Here is a 20,947-nt window from a genome sequence, read left to right as displayed (position 1 = left end):
TGAGTAGCTTATGCCATGAAATCTCTATCGTTCGGACCTGACATTTCCATGCTCCAGATGTACGAGCCTATCCTAGCCAGGAATGCAAGGAAAGAGCCATCATTTTGACTCCTGGTCACACTCTAAGAACCACATCACCAGTCCCTGTGTTGGAATCTGTTGACGACAGCATTTAGGGCAGCCTTCAGTGGATTGCAAACACTCAAATGCCTATGTGAGCTGCTTCTTCTTTGAATCCTTGAAACTTTTGGGATGTTGCAATCTCATTCTGTTTCTGTTGAGAGTATGAATTCTGAGCAGATAGATCTACATTGGACATGCTCTCTTCCATACACCAGCCTCAAGAGAAACGTTGGGACATGACACACCTCTTCACTTTGATTTTGTACATCTCACTAAAGCATTCAACCCTGTCAGTAAAGCATATGTCGGCATGATTTTGGAGAAAATGGATGGCATATAGGGGCAATGGACCATCCATGGGAGAGAAGATGGACACATTTCCAAGATGTTTTATACATCAAGATAGCCAAAGCCAGAAGACACAAAAAGTTCTGCTTAAATTATACTTGCAACTATAATATGATGGCTCTGAATGTCAATTTTCACACCTGGGAAAGACTAGCCAATGAAAGGGAAATGATAACATTGCCTCTGGGCCAGCAAGTGTCAGGATGACGATCGGTGGTTACAGCAACTTGACAAGAACCCACAATAACATGCGGGAAGTACCTTATATATGGCACTGTGGTAGAAATCTGTCTCCCATGGATTGTTTTACTCAATCATCAGCAAGAGTGTACCACATAAAATGGTCTCAAGCCCAATAGATTTGTGACATATCCATCATCTTAGGTGAAAAGATGCCAACAATGTGTTGGAACTTGCAAGTACCTTGAGTTCTGAGTTTGAAACCAGCTCAAATTTAAGGTACTTTCATGTCTGTTTAACATCCACATGTATCCCATGTTTGGACCATCTCAAATATTTCTTTGTGGCTTAACTGTTCAAAATTATATTGGTATTGACCTATTAAATTGTGACATTTTTGGGAAATACAAAAAAAATTGTTTCTTTCCTATCCACCTTTAAGGAAAATATAATGAAAATATAATGAAAATTACTATTGAAACCTAAAATCCATCATGAATAGTAGTTCAGAAATACTGATTTTCTCCTGGTTCATTTTTCACTTCATTGAAGGAATGGACCATGTAAAGTATACTGGGCTGTAAGTCGGGCAGCAGTCTCAGACGTCTACACTGGGTATTCTAGGCTCAATCTAAGGTTAGAAATATTGAAAAATGATGATCTGATTGGAAGCGTTTAGGTAGCAAATATTAATCACTACATATGCAAGTAGCACAGTGGCTCAGTGCTTAGCATTGTTGCTTCACAGCGTCAGGGACCTGGGTTCAATTCCAGTCTCGGGTGAATGTCCGCGTGGAGCTTGCACATTCTTGCCATGTCTCTTGGGTTTCCTTGAGGTGCTCCGGTTTTCTCCCCAGGGTGTGCAGGTTAGGTGGATTGGTTGTGCTAGATTTTCCATAATGTTCAAGGATGTGTAGGTTTGCAGATTAGCCATGGGAAATGGAAGGTTATGGAGATAGTATGAGATACTCTTTAGAGGAGCAGTGTGAACCCAACAGACCGAATGACCTGCTTCTGCACTGTAGGGTTATATGATTTTCTATGGAGTAATCAAGATACATAAGATTTCCATTGCTTGTGTTAAATAATGCTGGTAAATCTAAATAGCAAAGAGCTTAATACCCTTTCCCATAGTACAAATAGAATGGACATACTATATGAGGAAAGAGAGTGGATGGGGCGAGCTGTTTTCTAGTAAGTAATGAAGGAGCAGGAGTAGATCATTCCATTACTCTAACCAATTCTGCCATTCAGTTCGACTGTGATTAATCTGCACCTGAGTTCCATTCTCTCACACTTGCTCCCATCTCTTGATAGCTCTACTGAAAATAAATGTCTTCCTCAGAGTTTGTATATATCTTCTTCCATTACATTGTATTATTACATTGTCAGCATGAGTGGTACTGCCGATTTATATTCCAGGTTTATTCCAGATTAATCAAACGTAAATTCCTTATTTGCGGCACGGTGGCACAGTGGTTAGCACCACTGCCTCACAGCGCCAGAGACCTGGGTTCAATTCACACCTCGGGAAACTGTCTGCGTTTGCACATTCTCCCTGTGTCTGCGTGGGTTTCCTCCCACAGTCCAAAAATGTGCAGGTTAGGTGAATTGGCCATGCTAAATTGCCTGTAGTGTTAGGTGAAGGGGTAAATGTAGGGGAATGGGTCTGGGTGGGTTGCTCTTTGGAGGGTCGGTGTGGACTTGTTGGGCTGAAGGGTCTGTTTCCACACTGTAAGTAATCTAATCTAAGATTTGAATTTACAGGTGTAGTTATACAGATTCTGCCTGGCAGTGCTTTGTAGGTAATGGAGAGCTTAAAATACCCTGGCTGGTCTTCCTGTCTGCTTCTGAACTGTCCACAACTTTATGGTGGGTAAATGAGGCATAGGTTGCTGTACCCAATCTCAACCACAATTGGCGCCTTTAAGTACTTAATTAATGGTCAGATATGGGCAGTTTGTTGCCTGGCCTAAATTTTAAGTCCAACAGAAGATTGTCAGGGGTGGGTAGGAAGCATTGCAGTTGGAATCATAGAATCCATAATGTATGGAAATAGGCCTTTCGGCCTATCGGATCCACACCAATCCTTGAAAGAGCGTCCCACCGCATTTCTATAATCCTATATTTCCCACGGTTCATCCACCTAGCCTGCACATCCTTGTACATTATGGGCAATTTAATATGGCCAACCCACCTAGCCTGCACCTCTTTGTCCAGTAGGAGGCAAATAGACCACTGGAAGAAAAGGCATGCAGATGCAGGGAGAATGTGCAAACTCCAGTTGGACAGTTACCTGAGGCTGGAATCAAACATGACTCACTGGAGCAGTGAGGGAGCAGTTCGAAACACTAAGCCATGCTGTCTGGGCCTAATGCAAAGAGGAGGCTCCTGCTTTCATAGTTTTCTTTCCACGTTACCCCAGTTCACCCAAAATTGTCTCCTGCAGTTGTTCCTCCCTTCCAGCATTTCAATCATAGTGCTCAACCCTATTTCCTACACTGGGACTACCCTCCTGTCTCTGATGTGAGACTCCACTTCATTTCATTCTGACTCCAGAATCCGAAGACTCCTTACTATGGCCTGATGATGAGAATGGAAGTGCAGAGCTGCCAATCAATCAGATTTACTGGTCACCCTCTGAGGCAGGAGGTCCTCCTGAGTGATTTGTGGATCTCTTGCCTCCAAGCAACTAATACTCCTTAGGGGCTGTTGGGCATCTGGTATCAGCAGGGAAGCATTCTCCGTCAACTCTTCAGGGGGTATGATGGGTAACACTGCCTCCTGAAAGTTTCTGCCCCATGCCACAAGATTATTAATACAGGTCCAATTCAATAACAAAACCATATGCTATCATACAGTCTTGAAGCCAGTGCATGATTAAAATTTTTATTCTTAAAAGGCTGTAAAAGTTCAAAGCAAATTGATTTTGCGCAATCTTAATCCAATTTCTAGGGAGCTGAATTCTGCAATGCATTAATCAATCCTGTCCTTATTTCTACTGCTCCTGAATAAACATATCCACTGGACAGTCAGAGATTTGCTTGGATTGCTAACAGGGCAGGTTGTACCTCCACAATCCGGCAGTCTCTGTCTTTGCCAGATGTCCAACACACTCTCTGGGTTCCTGTCCAGCACCATTCCCTTGCACTGAGAGTGAAGGCCACTGTGACTCTGTCCGCTTGCTGTCTCATTCAGGCTTGGCTGCTGATATTCCCCATGAGGAATTAACAAATTAATGAATTAGTTTCTATTGTCACGTGTACTCAGGTACAGTGATATATGAGTACAGAGAAAGGTTTACAAAGCCGCTCTTCCTGGCACCATCTTAGGTACAAAGGTACCAAGACACAAAATCTTGGGTGTGAAGCAGAAAATAAAGAAGCAATTTAAAAGTTCGACATTACAGTGCTTCTTAAGTGCTTAGCCATGGGCCTGCATCCAGGTACTTCTATCCCAATGCAGAGAGCAACACCAGCAGGAAGCAGTTGGCCAGCCTGCAGTGTAAAAGCGGACAGAGCCGATGAGCTCTGGGTAGGAGCCTGTATGCTATGCTGCTACTCCTCCCCCATCTCCCAATTAAAATGGATGATTTGTCGCTGTTGAAGAGTGACCACTTTTGAGGAGGTGCTTCAGAAAACCAGCTAATCTAGTTCTCTAAGTAACGGAGAGAAGGAGATCGAACCAGGGTTCTAACCCAGTCTCTAACTCGCAGTAAATCCCATCAGCAATTAACAAACATTCCACCTTTAATGAGCAATAAACCACTTGGTACTAAGTGCTGCCTTTTTAATATTAACTTCAAAATTGCATGATAGAGAATGAGATGGGGATTGGGTGCTTTGTGATGTATTAAAGTGGAAGTACCGTGAGTGCTGGATACTGAGGTTGCTGGAGCAGAGTCCAAATAAGAGAGCAATAACCTGTTCATTACTTATGTACGATAAATTATAAAATAACAATGGTCATCATCAAGACATGCTGTGATAAAACAACAAGCTTTTATGTTCAAGAATTAAAATTAATACCTATTACAACTTTACACATAAATTTGAAATAATATATCCTTAAACTCTTTTTTTGTATAAATTAATTCTTCTGCAATAAATTAAAAGTAACAATTATGTAGTGATTGCACTTAGAGCAGAAGAGAACTTTTTACAGTTTTCACCTGCAGTGTCAATGTATTTATTAACTGCTATCTGCTTTAAGGAAGGCATAAATTCTCATCCCTATGTGGTTTTGTTTGAGCACTTGCTGCGTGATTGACCTTGGTGTTGAGATATATTACCCACAAAAGTAATTTCTTTCAGCCTTTGAATTCCCTGCTCCTTTTAAAAGATTTAACATCTTAGGAGGGAGCTTAAAGTGTTTAATATTCATAAATTATTGCATGAAAAGCACAATTATCTGATATTTAGCTGATTTGTTGGAGGACAGTACTCATCAGTAACACCAGATCATTCAAAATATAGAACAGCAAAGGTTCCTTTAGCGTACATGTTGCCTTGCACTAATTCATGAACTTTATGTTTTGTACCCTAAACTCAAAAGAGAATCATATCAATATTACAGTTTAAACTAGAATTGTAAAATTGATCAATTCTTTTAGGAAAGATTGTCATTGAATTCCCAAGCGCAAGAAATAAGAAATATTTAGTACTCAAATAATTGTTATTTCTCTGAGTAACAGAGAGAAGGGGATCTAACCAGGGTACTAACCCAGTCTATACCTAGCAGTAAATCCCATCAGCAATTTACAAACATTCCACATTCCAATTCAGATATACCGAAAAGCCTTTTTCCTGTAAATGTATTGAAATATCATGAACCTTACATCGTTTTGCCACTAATCTTTTGAAAACTTCCAGACCATCAAACCTATTGCAATCTAGCAGTTACTGCTTGGGCTTGAAGTTACTCTTATTTCTCTTGCTTGCTATAATTCTCTGACCTCATTGCTGCCCTTTCCATCATATGTAAGAATTAGCTTTCCATTTACCACATCTGCAAAATATTCGACTTTGGGTACGTTTTTCATACACCGTTACTTTAGGGGCAGACAATGAGATTTCGTAAAAGAAAGAAATGTTTCATATTACGTTAATATTTCATTAACAAGTTATCTTGCCTGACGTTTCATGCTTTGCCATAGGCAAGGTATTTGAGGATGACACACTACTAATGTGGAATCTATTTCATCCAAATGACTGTCATTATTTTCATGCAAATGCTTTTAAAAATATAATCATTATTGGAAAATTAAAAAAAACTGAAAGAGCTGCACATGCTGGAAATCAGAAACAAAAGCACAAATTGCTGGAAAAGCTCTGCATGTCTGGCGGCATCTGTGGAGAGAAATCAGAGTTAATATTTCGGGTCCAGTGTCTCTTCCACGGAACTGATGGTAGCAAGGAAAACATTAGTTTTAATGCAAAAGATAGGGTGGAGGGGTGGGGGGAAAGGGTGTGTGTGTGTGTGTGTGAGGGAGGAGGAAGTGATAGGTGGAAAAAGAGCCCAAAGAGAGAGAAGAGTAGTTGGCTAGACGAAGGAGTGGATTACAATCAGGCTAGGAAGGTGAATAGCTGTTAATGGGGACTGTTAGTGGCTAACAATGGGTTGTGTGTAACAGCAGACTTGTAATAACAAGGCCTGGTGTGTGGGGGTTGCGTAAGGACATGGGACAGCTCAAGCTTGAAAATGGTTGAACTTGATATCAAGTCCAGAAATCTGTAAAGTTCCCAAGCAGACAATGAGGTGCTTTTCTTCCATTTTGCGCTGAGTTTTGCTGGAGTACTGGCAGCAAGCCAAAGACAGAGATGTTGGCCATGGAAAAAGGTGATGTGTAGTGTGTTGAAATGGCAGGCAACTAGAAGCTCAGGGGTGTCCGTCCGTCTGTCTGTCCATCCGTCTGTCTGTCCATCCATCTGTTCCCCCTTCCCACCCCACCCTATCTCTACCTTTGGAATCTATCTTGTTCTCTCTCTAATGGTTTCAAATGGATTACACAATTTGAATCAAACAAACTGAAATATATATCAAAAATGATTGTGGCAAGCAATTTTTTTTAAAGTGTCAATCAAATCATTTTGTTATATATACACACACACTAACTCCAGAATTTAATTATGTGGGAATTGAATTTTGTAGCCACCAGTTCAGCTATGTGACAAGGGAGCATTTATCTTATATTGGTGGTTGCTCTGAGAAGGAACTAGTAATTCACCTTCTTAAACCAATGCAGTTTTTATGATAAGAGATTTGTATGGGACATTACTATAGTAACTATAGCATAGTAACCTTGTTCAGTTTATGTGCCTGTTGCAGTTCCAACTCCATTTGTACTGGCATATAAACCAATTTCTTTTCTATATTTTGCATCTATATTTTGATTCAGTTTTATCAAATAGATCTAGTGGTAGTTTGAGAGGTGTGTGTTGTATGATAAACCTTCATCTAATTCAGCATGTTGTATGAGCTAGTTGGTTTCTTGGTCACCATGTTGTAAATTTGCTTCCAGCAAACCTCTTGTAGGATCTACACTGCCTAATTGGGTTAGGATGGTAGAAGAAAATCCATTGGTAGTCCAATGTGAAGAGGTTTTTGTCTTAAACAAGATGTAGTTTATTGCTTGGTAGTAATCAGGTACTAGGGATATTTGGACTCGTGGGCACAGCTTTAGAATTAGAGGGGGTCAATTTTGAATGGAAATGAGGAGACATTTCTTCAGCCAGAGAGTGGTGGGCCTGTGGAATTCATTGCCATGGAGCGCAGTGGAGGCCGGGACGTTAAATGTCTTCAAGGCAGAGATTGATAAATTCTTAATCTCGCAAGGAATTAAGGGATGAGGGGAGAGTGCAGGTAAGTGGCGTTGAAATGCCCATCAGCCATGATTGAATGGCTGAGTGGACTTAATGGGCTGAATGGCCTCACTACCACTCCTATGTCTTATGGTCTTAATTCCATTAATATGATAGGTATTATTACTAAGACTGTGAGGAGATCTAGATATAGTTCTTTGTTTAGTTATACATATAGGTCTATCTCCAGACCTATGCTCCCCACTTAAATCCTTATGATATCATTATATTGGGTGAAGGTTAATACACTCTCAGCATTAACCCTTTAAAAGGCAAACACATTTAGCAACAGTGTGCATTACCATTAATATTGAATCAGAACTTGAAAAGATGGAATTTATAGTTTCTTCTAATTTTTCACAATAATCAAAAATACTGTTGATTGCTGAGTAGACGTTTGTGTGGAATAATCTTTGAATATGTTTTAAATGCTCCATGTTATTTCCTTGCAGGAAGGAGGGGTGGCAGTACTTTTCAAGCTGTGCAGACAGGACGCTCCTAGTTATTTGCACGTGCATGCCCTTAGAGCACTGACATCAATATGTAGTGTGGAGGAAGGCATCAATGAACTTGAGAAGGTATGGCAATATGTGTGAAATAGAAAGTACAATGTAAACTTTTTTGTATTTATGATTCGGAGATGCCGGTGTTGGACTGGGGTGTACAAAGTTAAAAATCACACAACACCAGGTTATAGTCCAACAGGTTTAATTGGAAGCACACTAGCTTTCGGAGCGACGCTCCTTCATCAGGTGATTGTGGAGGGCTCGATCGTAACACAGAATTTATAGCAAAAATTTGCAGTGTGATGTAACTGAAATTATACATTGAAGAATTGATTGTCTGTTAAGCCTTTCATCTGTTAGAATACAGTGATAGTTTCACTTCTTACATGTGTAAATCACAAAACCCTTTTTTTTAAAGTTGCATTCTTGGGTTAGCTGTTAACAATGGTGATAGCTAGACAATATGTTGAAGGTGTTAGCCCCCTGTGTTCTCTGTCTATGACCTGATGTTTAGATTGATTCCAATCTAAAAAGTGAGATAACAGAGTTTTACATAAATTCATGCAGTTTTTGAGCTCAGAGTTCTCCATGAATGTATGTGGTTTTTGAGCAAAGTGCAATGTAACTCTGAAAGTACCAAAAAAATTCACCACACAAAATATATGTGTGCATGTGGGTCTTTGTCTGTCTGTGTGTGTGTGTGTGTCTGTCTGGGGTGGGGGTTGTGAGTGTGAGAAAGTGTGTGTGTGTGTGTGTAGTGAGTGCAGAGTGTCTTAAGTCTGTGAGGGGGTGTATGTGTGGGAGTCTGTGTGTCTATAAGGGTGTGTGTGGGTGTCTGTGTGCGCGTCTGTGTGTATCTGTGTCCGTGTGCATGTGAGAGTGTGTGTGTGTGTGTAGGAATATCTGTGTGTGTGTGTGTGTGTAGTGCAATGGTGATCACCTGTAATGTGACATGAACCCAAGGTCCCGGTTGAGGCCCTCCCTATGGGTACCGAACTTAGCTATCAGCCTCAACCGGGACCTTGGGTTCATGTCACATTACAGGTGATCACCATTGCACTACACACATGCACACGGACACAGATACACACAGACGCGCACATAGACTCTGCACTCACTACACACACACACAAACACACTTTCTCACACTCACAACCCCCACCCCAGACAGACACACACAAAGACAGACAAAGACCCACATGCACACATATATTTTGTGTGTGGTGAATTTTTTTGGTACAAAGTTACATTGCACTTTGCTCAAAAACCACATACATTCATGGAGAACTCTGAGCTCAAAAATTGCATGAATTTATGTAAAAATCTGTTATTTCACTTTTTAGATTGGAACCAATCTAAACATCAGGTCATAGACAGAGAACACAGGGGGCTAACACCTTCATCACATTGTCTAGCTATCACCATTGTTAACAGCTAACCCGAGAATGCAACTTAAAAAAAAAGGGTTTTGTGATTTACACATGAAAGAAGTGAAACTATCACTGTATTCTAACAGATGAAAGGCTTAACAGACAATCAATTCTTCAATATATAATTTCAGTTACATCACACTGCAAATTTTTGCTATAAATTCTGTGTTACGATCGAGTCCTCCACAATCACCTGATGAAGGACCGTCGCTCCGAAAGCTAGCGTGCTTCCAATTAAACCTGTTGGACTATAACCTGGTGTTGTGTGATTCTTAACTTTTTGTATTTAAGTTGATACTGGTGAGCAATGTTACTTACAAAAATTCTAAAGAATGTATTAGACGTTAGAGTGTGAATTAATCAAATTCATTTCTGCTCACTCTGGAAGTTGTTAGAAGTACTGACAAAAAAAGAATTGTGTATGAATTGGTGCCCATATTTGAAGAGTATTCTTCCAATATTGATCATTACCAAACAAAAAAAAGTAAATGAGTAAGGGAGCATTTCACAAAAACACTTGTATAAGTGGTTGGACTCTCTATAATTTCAAGCTAAGACTGATTTTTGTGTTGGTATGAATGTTAGTCTCTTGAGGATGCATTGCAAACTACTCTGCAGCTGCTATTGAAAATATGTATGGTGATCAAACATATAGTAATCAGGTACTAGTTACATTAGTATGATAGATATCATTACTAAAACTGTGAGGAGATCTAGGTGTATTTCTTTGTTTTATTATACACATAGGTCTACTTGACTTGAGATCCATACTTCTGCTCCCCACTGAAATCCTTATGATATTATATAAAGAGTTTTTTAAATTCATTCATGGGATGAGGGCTTGCACTGGCTAGGCCAGTATTTATTGCCCATCCTTATTGATCCAGAGGGCAATTAAGAGTCAAACACATTGCTGGGGGTCTGGAGTCATATGTAGGCCAGACCAGGTAAGGATGGCAGTTGGGTTTCCCCCAGGCAATCAGCAATGGATTCATGATCAGTATCTTATTTGCAGATTTTCAAAAAATTAAATTCAAATTCCACCATCTGCTGTGGCATAATTCAAACTTGGGTCTCCAGAGCATCATCTGGGCCTCTGGAGTTAATTGTCTCGTGATAATACCATTAGGCCATCGCCTCCTGCAGAAATCAGGGCTTGCCTGGGATTTCAACTGGGACCTCTCACTTATCTACCATATTCCGTAAGTATGATTCATACCCCAAGACCAATGAGTCATTACTGGAGCTTCACCAAGTTATCAGCGCATTTCTTTTTCTGGCCTTTTTTAATCCACTAAACTGTTTTGATTAATGTAGATTCGATATTCCATCAATTACTTTGATTCAGAATCTGAATATTTCATTCTGCAGGCTGTGTTTACGATTCCTATTTATTTTTCAATAATGTAACTGAAAGAGAATTTTGAACATTTAATGTCATCAGTGCTCCAGTGATGTATCGTCAGTATATACAGTAGTATCCGCACGTATCAGCAATCAGGCCTTTTTTATATATACGTACACTGATAATTTGGGGTTTTGAGTTGATTTCAGACACTTGAAGAACAGAGTGTTTGAAGTCTTAGACCTTAAACCCAGGAGCAAGCTCATGGGCTGCAGAGCAACTGTGGCTCCGTCCTCCTGTACGCATCAGAATCATGGACCATGTTTAACAGACACCTCAAATCCTTGGAGAACTATCACCAGCACTGCCTTCGCAAACTTCTGCAAATCCACTGGCAAGTCAGGCATATCAACATGACCATCCCCTCCCAGGTCAATATTGCTAGCATTGAGGCACTGGTGATGTATGATGAACTGCAATGAGTGGGCCACATTGTCCACTGCCTGACACAGGAGTCCCTTAGCAATTGAGTTCCGCAATGATATGTGATCACTAGGACAGCACTGAGAAATGCTACGAGGACGTATTGAAAATTTCGCTAAAGAAATACAACACCCCCACTGGCATGTAGGAATCGCTTGCCCTAGAATGCACAAACTGGAGAAGAAACAATTGTGAAGACACCAACCATTTCACTGAGTGGAGCATATGGAGGCCAAGTGCAAGCAGTGGAAAGACCGTGTAGAATCCAGGGTACCCTCCTGTCCCCAACCTCCCACCCCACCCCCCAACCTCTTCAACCTCATTGATGTCTGCCTGCTCATCTGTGGCAGACCTTTATAGTTGCAGAACTGGACACTTCAGCTACAATAGAACCACCTCATCCACAGAGTGAAAGCAAGTCATCCTTGACTCTGAGGGATTGCCAAAGAACAGAAGAAGAGATACGATCTTAAAATTTATAGATTACACAAAACTTGAAAATATAATAAACAGTGAACAACATGCTCTTACAGATGACATAGGAAGGTAGATAGACTGGCTGGGCGTATGTCAGATGAAATTCAGTGCATAAAAATGTGAGGTTCATATCGTCTGTGAAAGGAGGAGAGGCAACTAATAGGTACAATTCTTATAGAGTATAAAAACAAAGACACATCAAGGTGTGTGTGAGTAAACCATTGCAGATAGCAGAACCAGTTAATAAAACATATGCAAAATTCATTTGTAAATAAAGGCATAGAGCACAGATATCAGGAAGGTACACTTGTACAAATGAAACACAAGTTCTACTTGAGTGTCGTGTCCAATTCTGGCACTCCATTTTAGGAAGGATGTGAAGACTGTGAACAATGTGCAGTAAAAATTTATGCAAAAGTTTCCAGGGATGATCATGTGGAGAGACAGGAGAATCTGACATTGCTTTTCATAGACCTAAGGGGAGATTTAATTAAAGAGTTTAAATTCATGAAAGATTTAGTGAGGGTAAACTCTACACTAGTGCTTTGTCACACTGTTTCTGCTGATTTGCTGAACTATACATTCACCTCCACAATTAATGCCTCTCCCACCTTGAACAATCCCCCAGTGTGACCCACATCTCTATTCCATTAAAGTACAGGGAATGAGACTTGAAAGAATATGACGGGCAATTGATTTGGCCATTTATTACCATATTTATCTGGATTGCATAAAGCTCTATTGAGTAATTAGTGTTCCTGTCTGGTAAGTATGATAAAAGATGTGGATTTATAAATATTAATATAATTTCTTTTAGAGAGACTGGATTTCAAACTAGTGGTATATGGTTGCTAATCTATTTTTGTGAAAGGGTTTAAAAATTAATTAGGCCAGCTGTTTTGGAACCATGACTCTGAAACCAGTGTGTGACATCCTCACATTTAAGTGGAAGTTTGTATCTAATTTGAAACATTACAGTGCAGTACAGGTCCTTCAGCCCTGGATGAAAATTTTTATCATTCACAATGGGATTTAAACCCATGTTCCCAGAACATTAGCCTGGGGTTCTGGATCACTCGTCCAATGACATTACCACTATACCATTCCTACCCTTCAAGGAGTTTATATCAGAAGAAAGAAAACACTAGGCTGTAACAGGATCTAGGATAAGTAGGATTATAAAAATGTTTTGATAAAACACCCTTGGATTGTGTTCAAAGGATAACTAGCTATGTTTAGAAGCAAATATAGTCTCCTAGAAAAAGGAGATTGTTTAGAATAGTTAAGGAAATAAACTACCTTCATGAAAGAATGCAGTTTGTGAAACTTCCAGACCAGGAGTGTTTGGTTAGAACACTGCACCTTATTAAATTATTTAGATTACCTTTAAGACAATGGTTTCAGGGAATAGATGGGACTTGGTTTTGTCTGCCTGTTTTAAAATCTTTCACAATATGTGACATTTAGATGGTTTAGTTTGTTTTGTGTTATTTTTGTTTGAGATTCCTCTTTCCAGCACCAGTAATACATTTCTGTTGTATTAAAAGAAATCAAATTGCAGTTTGCGTACGTGGGTTTCTGTGACCAGATGCCAGACTAAATTTTTAAACAATGTTTCTTAAGCCAGATTTTATTTAGGGATCTGACTTGAATAGCATCAGCTGGAATCGTACATAAGAATGTTCACTAATCCAGAATCATCCTGTGATGCATCGATAATCCATAACTTTTTATCTCTACTGTAAACAGACATCTTACTCCAGGCACCACTTCATTTACAATGGCTTTGATAAAGTTCTCTTCTTTGGTAAACTCCACTTAGTGCCTCAATTGTGCCTCACCCTCCATCCATAGATCTCATTTGGTCCCTAATTGGTTCCATCACTCCTTTGACAATCATTTTAATATTACCATTTTAAAAGTAAAAATGTTCGCTTAAGAACATAAGAAATAAAAGCAGAAATAGACCAGTTAGCCCCTTCTGTCTACCCTGCTATTCAACAGTATCATGGCTGGTCTGATTGTGGCCTGAGCTCCATTTACCTCCCTCCCATTCCTACCCCTGCACCACCTCATATCCCTTTGATTCCCTTTTACATTTTGAACCTCTTCAATGACCCAGCCTCATTGGGAATAAGAATTCCAAAAAAAATACCAGCCCTCTGTGAAAAGAACTTGCCCCTCAACTCCATCTTAAATCAGAGACCAGTCATTTTTAAGCCATGCCTCCTATTCTAGATCCCTTTATGGGAACACACCCATTAAGACTTACCTGGAGAAGACAGTTGGAATCACTTTTATGGTAGACCACCCTAATCTTAAGGATTTTCCTGCTCCTTGGATGCTGCATGACCCGCTGTGCTTTTCCAGCACCACTCTAATCTAGACTCTGATCTCCAGCATCTGCAGTCCTCACTTCCACCCTAATCTTAAGCCGTCTCTGCCTTTTTCACTTTCTTTTCTCTTCTCCTGTGTACATTTTTTCTTTAGACAAGGTGATGCCTGTCATTTTCTGACTTTTATGCTTAATCTTTCCATATAACATCTCCACCGTTCAGGAATCTGGCTCTAGTTGCCTTCCGCATTTCCCTTATTGCAATGTATATCAACTGAAACTGAACTATTCCCTTCAGAAATTCCTCACTTTTACTGCCCTTGCTTGCCCAATTCAACATTTGGATGGTTAAGGATTCCAATTACTAACTCTGTGGAGATCGTGGATCTCTCAGTAATTTATTTGCAAAGCTACTCCTCTACCTGCTTACTGTTATTTTCTGCTATTTCTATGAAGGTACACCAAAGAGCATAACAGCTCCCTTCTCCACTATCAAATCCAACCAAATGGATTCTGACTTTGATCCAGCAAGGACAGTCCCTCTTTCAAGCACAATGGTATTTTTGTTTGATCTCAACTGCTATGTTTGCTCCTTTCTAGCTTCCATGTACTACCCAGTACACAGAAACAAGAAGCATCCAATCTTTCTTTTTGAGCTGATTGAATTAAGTGATTTGCCTGCTTGGTTTTTTTTGTGCCTCTGGGCTATCAAGCTTTTCTGCACACCTTATAGAGTCATAGAGTCATAGAGACGTACAGCATGGAAACAGACCCTTCAGTCCAACCCGTCCATGCCGACTAGATATCCCAACCCAATCTAGTCCCACCTGTCAGCACCCGGCCCATATCCCTCCAAACCCTTCCTATTCATATACCCATCCAAATGCCTCTTAAATGTTGCAATTGTACCAGCCTCCACCACATCCTCTGGCAGCTCATTCCATATCTGTACCACTCTGTGTGAAAAAGTTGCCCCTTAGGGTTTCCTCCGGGTGCTCCGGTTTCCTCCCACAGTCCAAAGATGTGCAGGTTAGGTGAATTGGCCATGCTAAATTGCCCGTAGTGTTAGGTAAGGGGTAAATGTAGGGGTGGGTTGCGCTTCGGCAGGTCGGTGTGGACTTGTTGGGCCGAAGGGCCTGTTTCCACACTGTAATGTAATCTAATCTTAGGTCTCTTTTATATCTTTCCCCGCTCACCCTAAACCTATGCCCTCTAGTTCTGGACTCCCCGATCCCAGGGAAAAGACTTTGCCTATTTACCCTATCCTATATGCATTCAAAACTAAATGAAATTTTTTAAAAATGTTTTCTATGATCCTAGTCAATTCTACATCAGTTCTAACACTAACCGTCCCTCTCATTTTTCTCTCTACATTGATTTCACTTTTTGATATTACATCTTGGTGAACAACATCCTGCTGAATTAATTTAAACCTTCCCACAAAAGTAATTAACCTGTCTCAGTTCTATTTAGGTGCATCTTGAACAAGCTCCTCCACCCATGGAGCTGGTCCCAATGTCCCCAGAATCTGAAGCCTTTTCTCTGGCACCATGTTGTTAACCTGACAATGATCTTCATTAATGCAAATAATTGGGATAATCCAAATAATTATTATCTTTGAGATCCTGCTTTTTAACTTGATCCCAGCCCTTAAATTCTGTATGGAGGATCTCAATCCTTCTTTTCTTCTGTCATTGATCCTGATATGAACTATTCCACTGTCCCTTCCTCACACAGATTATTCTAAATGCTCTTTGGGATATCACTAAGCTGCCAACAAATCACACTGTTCTTGTATTGACAGAAACAGAACTGCATGTCTATCCACATGCCAATTACCACTGCACTCTACAATATGTTGTACCTGTGGGATACATTGCTGAACAATTAAAGGCTCAAGACAACTGTCAGTGCAAATCTGTGTTCAATGCTGCTTCTTGGACTGAAAATGTAATACCCCAGAGACTAGTTTAACTGTAATTTTTTTTTCGTATCAGTATGATCAAACACCTGATGACATATGTCAGGAGTAGATAGGACTTGAACTCAAACATTCTGGCCCAGAGGTAGGGACACTACCTCTGCACCACAAGAGCCCAGCTGTGTAGCTATCCATCATGAATGCTGTGAGGCAAACACTTATGTAGCTGTAGGCTGATGATTTAACCTTCTTAATCACTTCACCCACAGCACTCAGAGCCATTCTCATTGGTATCATTCATTTAAACCAAGGTTGGATGGTGAGGAGCCTGACCATCTAACCATACACCTGTTTCTCACTTCCAAGCCTCTCTTAACTTCCCATTTCACTATTGCTTTGTGAGCTTTCAAAAAAACTTAATTCTTCAAAAAATTTGCAGTCTCTAAAAGTACTAAAAGTCGATCAAAGAACAAGGTCTATACTCAAAACCACATCCTCTATTTTTCTTTGCCGTTAATAGACATCTTGCCTGAAACATCGATTCTCCTGCTCCTCGGATGCTGCCTGACCTGCTGTGCTTTTCCAGCACTACACGTTTGACTCTGATCTCCAGCATCTGCTGTCCTCACTTTCTCCATTCTGCTCCCTGCGTCTAAACTGGGTATAATGACTTGACTGTGATGGTGAAGTATTGGGCCAGGCTTGAATGCTTCCCTGTTGGTGGGATTGAAGGAGAGTGATACATTGAATTTCATGGGCACCATGTGCACTGACAAATCAAACACCCTCTCCCGGTTTTATCAGCAGTGCAGTGGGTTTCAGTTGCGTCACCTGCTTCCTTCTAATTAAAGACTTTAAATAAGCAATTAATGCCCATGCAAGGCTTTACCTTACAATCCCCTGTAAGGATTTAGCCAGTGGTAGGAGACAGGTGAGCAGTATGGCAGTTCTCTGTAGGCTCGCAATAGGCAAGGGATGGATTTCTCCTCAATGGGTCCCCTTGTCCCATTTGAGCATTGAATAGGGTTTTGCCTTGCTGTAGGCAATGGCAAGACTGCTAGCAATGTTCCCTCTGGATTTACACATGAACAAAATTGCATCGTTACCATGGAGTGGCTGGTCAGTAGGTGCTGAGGCCTGCTACACATTCCCAAAGCACAGGCTGAACCTCAAAAGATCACAACATTTGCAGACTGTGGATTGCCAGAGATTTTGAAAGAGCCCAGTAATTCACTGCCATTGAGAGGCCATCACTGGAATCTGAAGAAGGTTGGTCTTCTCTGCATTCATCAGCAAGTGTATAATGTTAGTAGGGCAGTTGTGTGCATTATCCCAAGTTGTAGATTTAAGTAGAAGCAGTGATGATATAGCAGCATCATGATGAAGCATTTCCGTTGTAGAGTCCATCTGTGGAGAAATTTATTACGTACATCTAAAGCAGGCTGGACTTAAAGCAAGGTCTCCTGGCTCAGAGGTTAGGGACTCTACCACTGCACCACAAGAGCACTTCCACTCTTCTACTGTGTCTTGAGGTGTAGGCTTGTTAGAAGTCAAAGGAGATCCATGAAAATTAGAATGGAGGGCCACGTGTGGTCGATCAAAGAACAAGGTCCAATGGCTCAACTGTACAGGGCATTGCTGAGACTATATCTGGAATACTGTGTACAATTCTGGTCTCCTTTTTTGAAGAAAGAGATAATTGTTTTGGAAACAGCTCAGACAAGGTTTGGAAAGATTGTTTCTACATGAGTTGCCATAACAGTCAGGTGGATGACTAGGCAGGACTCCTTCAAAGATTAAGCAATGGGATATCCAGCCATGATTTGTGTGATACAATGTTGGAGTATTCAGTGGGAATATGAGACCAAGACTCAGTTGTCCCAATGTATTTTGTATCGGCTGTTGCTGATCGAAAGAGATAATGGACACTACAGGTACAGAGGCTGCCTGAGATGTCTTGGTATCTGTGCTGCTGCTAGCTGGATCAAGGGCCTCTACCACCACCCAATCACTATCTTTTGTGGCAACCCCTTCTCTGGTACTCTGTTGTCTAAGATGGGGATCCAGTAAATGTTGTGTGCCTAGATTTTCAAAAGGCCTTCGACAAGGTGCCACATAAGAGGATGCTGCATAAGATAAAGATGCAAAGCATTATGGGTAAAGTATTACCATGGATAGAGGATTGGTTGACGAACAGGAAGCAAAGAGTGGGGTTAATGAGTGCTGTTGTGGTTGGCAGTCAGTGACTAGTGATGTGCATCAGTGATCAGTGTTGCGACCGCAATTATTCACAATTTATATCGATGATTTGGTGTTGGGGACCACGTGTAGTGTGTCAAAGTTTGCAGATGACACTAAGATGAGTGGCAGACCAAAGTGTGCAGAGGTCTGTGAAACTTTGCAGAGGAACATAGATACTTTAAGTGAATGGGCAAAGGTTTGGCAGATGGAATACAATGTTAATAAATGTGAAGTCATCCATTTTGGTAGGAGTAACAGTAAAAAGGACTATTACTTGAATGGGAAAAAGTTACAGCATGCTGCTATGCAGAGAGGCCTGGGTGTCCTTGTGCATGAATCACAGAAGGTTGGTCTGTTGGTAAAATAGGTAATTAAGAAGGCAAATGAAATTTTGACCTTCATTGCGAAAGGGATTAAGTTTAAAAGCAGAGATATAATGTTGCAGCTGTACAAGGTGCTGCTGAGGCCACACCTGAAGTACTGTGTGCAGTTTTGGTCTCCTTACTTGAGAAAGAATGTACTGGCACTGGCAGGGAGTGCAGAGGAGGTTCACTAGGTTGATTCCGGAGTCGAGGGTATTGGCTTATGAGGAGAGGCTGAGTAGATGGGGATTATATTCATTGGAATTCAGAAGAATGAGGGGGAATCTTACAGAAACATATAAAATTATGAAGGGAATAGACAAGATAGATGTGGAGCAGATGTTTACACTGCAGGTGAAACTAGGACAAGAGTGCATAGCCTCACAATTAGGCGGAACAGATTTTGGACTGAATTAGGAAGGAACTTCTTTATCCTGAGGGTTGTGAATCTATGGAATTCCCTGCCCAGTAAAGTAGTTGACATTACTTCAATAAATGTTTTTAAAGCTAGGATAGTTTTTTTTAATAATAAAGGAATCAAGGGTTTTGGTGAGAGTGTTGGTAAGTGGAGCTGAGGACACAAAACAATCAGCCATGATTTTAGTGAATGGGAGAGCAGGTTCGAAGGGCCAGATGGTCTCAACAAGGATCCCTGAGGCACATCGCTAGTCACTAACTGCCAACCACAACAGCATTCATTAACCCCACTCCTTGCTTCCTGTTAGTCAACCAATCCTCTATCCATGGTAATATTTACCTGTAATGCCATGCATCTTTATCTTATGCAGCAGCCTCTTATGTGGCACCTTGTCGAAGACCTTTTGGAAATCTAGGTGCACCACATCTACTGGATCCCCATCTTAGACAACAGAGTACCAGAGAAGGGGTTGCCATGAAAGATGATGATTGGGTGGCGGTAGAGGCACTTGATCTAACTAGCATCCTGCTTATGTTCCTATGTTCTTATGTAAGTACTGGGTAAACATGGCATCCTATGTTTGGTTGATTTCCTGTCCAGTATAATCATGTTTTGCTGTATGTAGCCAGTCATCAGAAAGAAATGGAAAGATCCAGAAAATTCATCTGTGGTCTTTCAAGGTGGGATATCCTCAAAAGATGGTAGTTCATAGTCATCTACTGCTGCTGATTAAAGAAGGTTCCGGAGAAGTAAAGCTTCTCCATTTGGTCAAAAGTATTGTGAATTTGAAATAACATACAGAAGATCTCCAAACACACATCCAGGATAACAAAGTGTGGCATACAGCTACCCTTTCACTTTCATTGACATATTTTCTGTACCTCAAAGTTAGATATGAGAGTGTTGAAGAAGGGGAGGTTTGACCCAGGGTACAGTATCAGAAAAAAGAGCCAGTCTAGCTCCAGTACCTCATGTAAAAACAGTTGTCTTGCCATTGATAAAAGCATCTGAGTAGCAGAGTCATCTTGAAGTCCCACAACTATTTGTAGAAGAAAAGATTTATTTGGGTCTTCATTAGCACCAACCTCCCCAGGCATTTTTTGTTTCACTGCTGGGACTGTTCTCGTGCTCTTATAGATTAGATTAGTTACAGTGTGGAAACAGGCCCTTCGGCCCAACAAGTCCACACTGACCCACAATCCATTCCCCTACACCTGACACTATGGGCAATTTAGCACGGCCAATTCACCTAACCTGCACATTTTTGGATTGTGGGAGGAAACCCACGCAGACATGTGAAGAATGTGCAAACTCCCCACAGACAGTCACCTGAGGTGGGAATTGAACCCGGGTCTCTGGTGCTGTGAGGTAACAGTGCTAACCACTGTGCCACTGTGCTGCTCTTATAGATAATTCCAGAATGATACTAGGCAAAAGTGAGGACTGCAAATGCTGGAAATCAGAGTTTAGATCAGAATGGTGCTGGAAAAGCAGAGCAGGTCAGGCAACATCCTAGGAGCAGGAAAATCGATGTTCCGGGCAAAAGCCCTTCATCAGGAATAGCGGCAGGAAGCCTCTAGGGTGGAGAGATTAAAAAGATTTTTATCTCTCCACCCTTGAGGGTTCCTGCCTCTATTCCTGATGAAGGGCTTTTGCCTAAAACATCGATTTTCCTGCTCCTCAGATGCTGCCTGACCTGCTGTGCTTTTCCAGCATCATTCTGATCTAAATTCCAGAATGATTCCTTATGTTGCAGGTATAGCATACTGCATTAGGAGCTGGGCTATTTTGCCACTGAGGGAGATATTTTCCACCACAACATGAACAAGGAACAGTGGCAGTATGTGTGCGCCTCTCTCCCATCACAGCTGATGTCCCTGAGACATAACTCTTAATAAGCTGGACACATTCAGTTTGG

At 41.0% G+C, this 20,947-nt stretch overlaps 1 protein-coding gene across 2 annotated transcripts in view; it reads left to right on the top strand.

Annotated features, from left to right (window-relative positions):
- insc (INSC spindle orientation adaptor protein) overlaps positions 1 to 20,947 on the top strand; it is a 287,717-nt gene that overhangs the window by 149,343 nt on the left and 117,427 nt on the right. For both annotated transcript variants that reach the window (XM_087996161.1, XM_087996159.1), the window contains one exon: positions 7,964 to 8,089. In XM_087996161.1, coding sequence (XP_087852287.1) covers positions 7,964 to 8,089 — 126 coding nt within the window. The remainder of the gene's footprint in view (positions 1 to 7,963; positions 8,090 to 20,947) is intronic.

This window comes from Chiloscyllium plagiosum, unplaced genomic scaffold (assembly GCF_037043375.1).
Source record: "Chiloscyllium plagiosum isolate Xiang-an unplaced genomic scaffold, Cpla_swu_hap1 HiC_scaffold_18, whole genome shotgun sequence".
NCBI classification, from domain to species: Eukaryota; Metazoa; Chordata; class Chondrichthyes; order Orectolobiformes; family Hemiscylliidae; genus Chiloscyllium; species Chiloscyllium plagiosum.
Note: the sequence above shows the minus strand (reverse complement) of the source record. Positions and strands in the feature narration are given on the sequence as shown.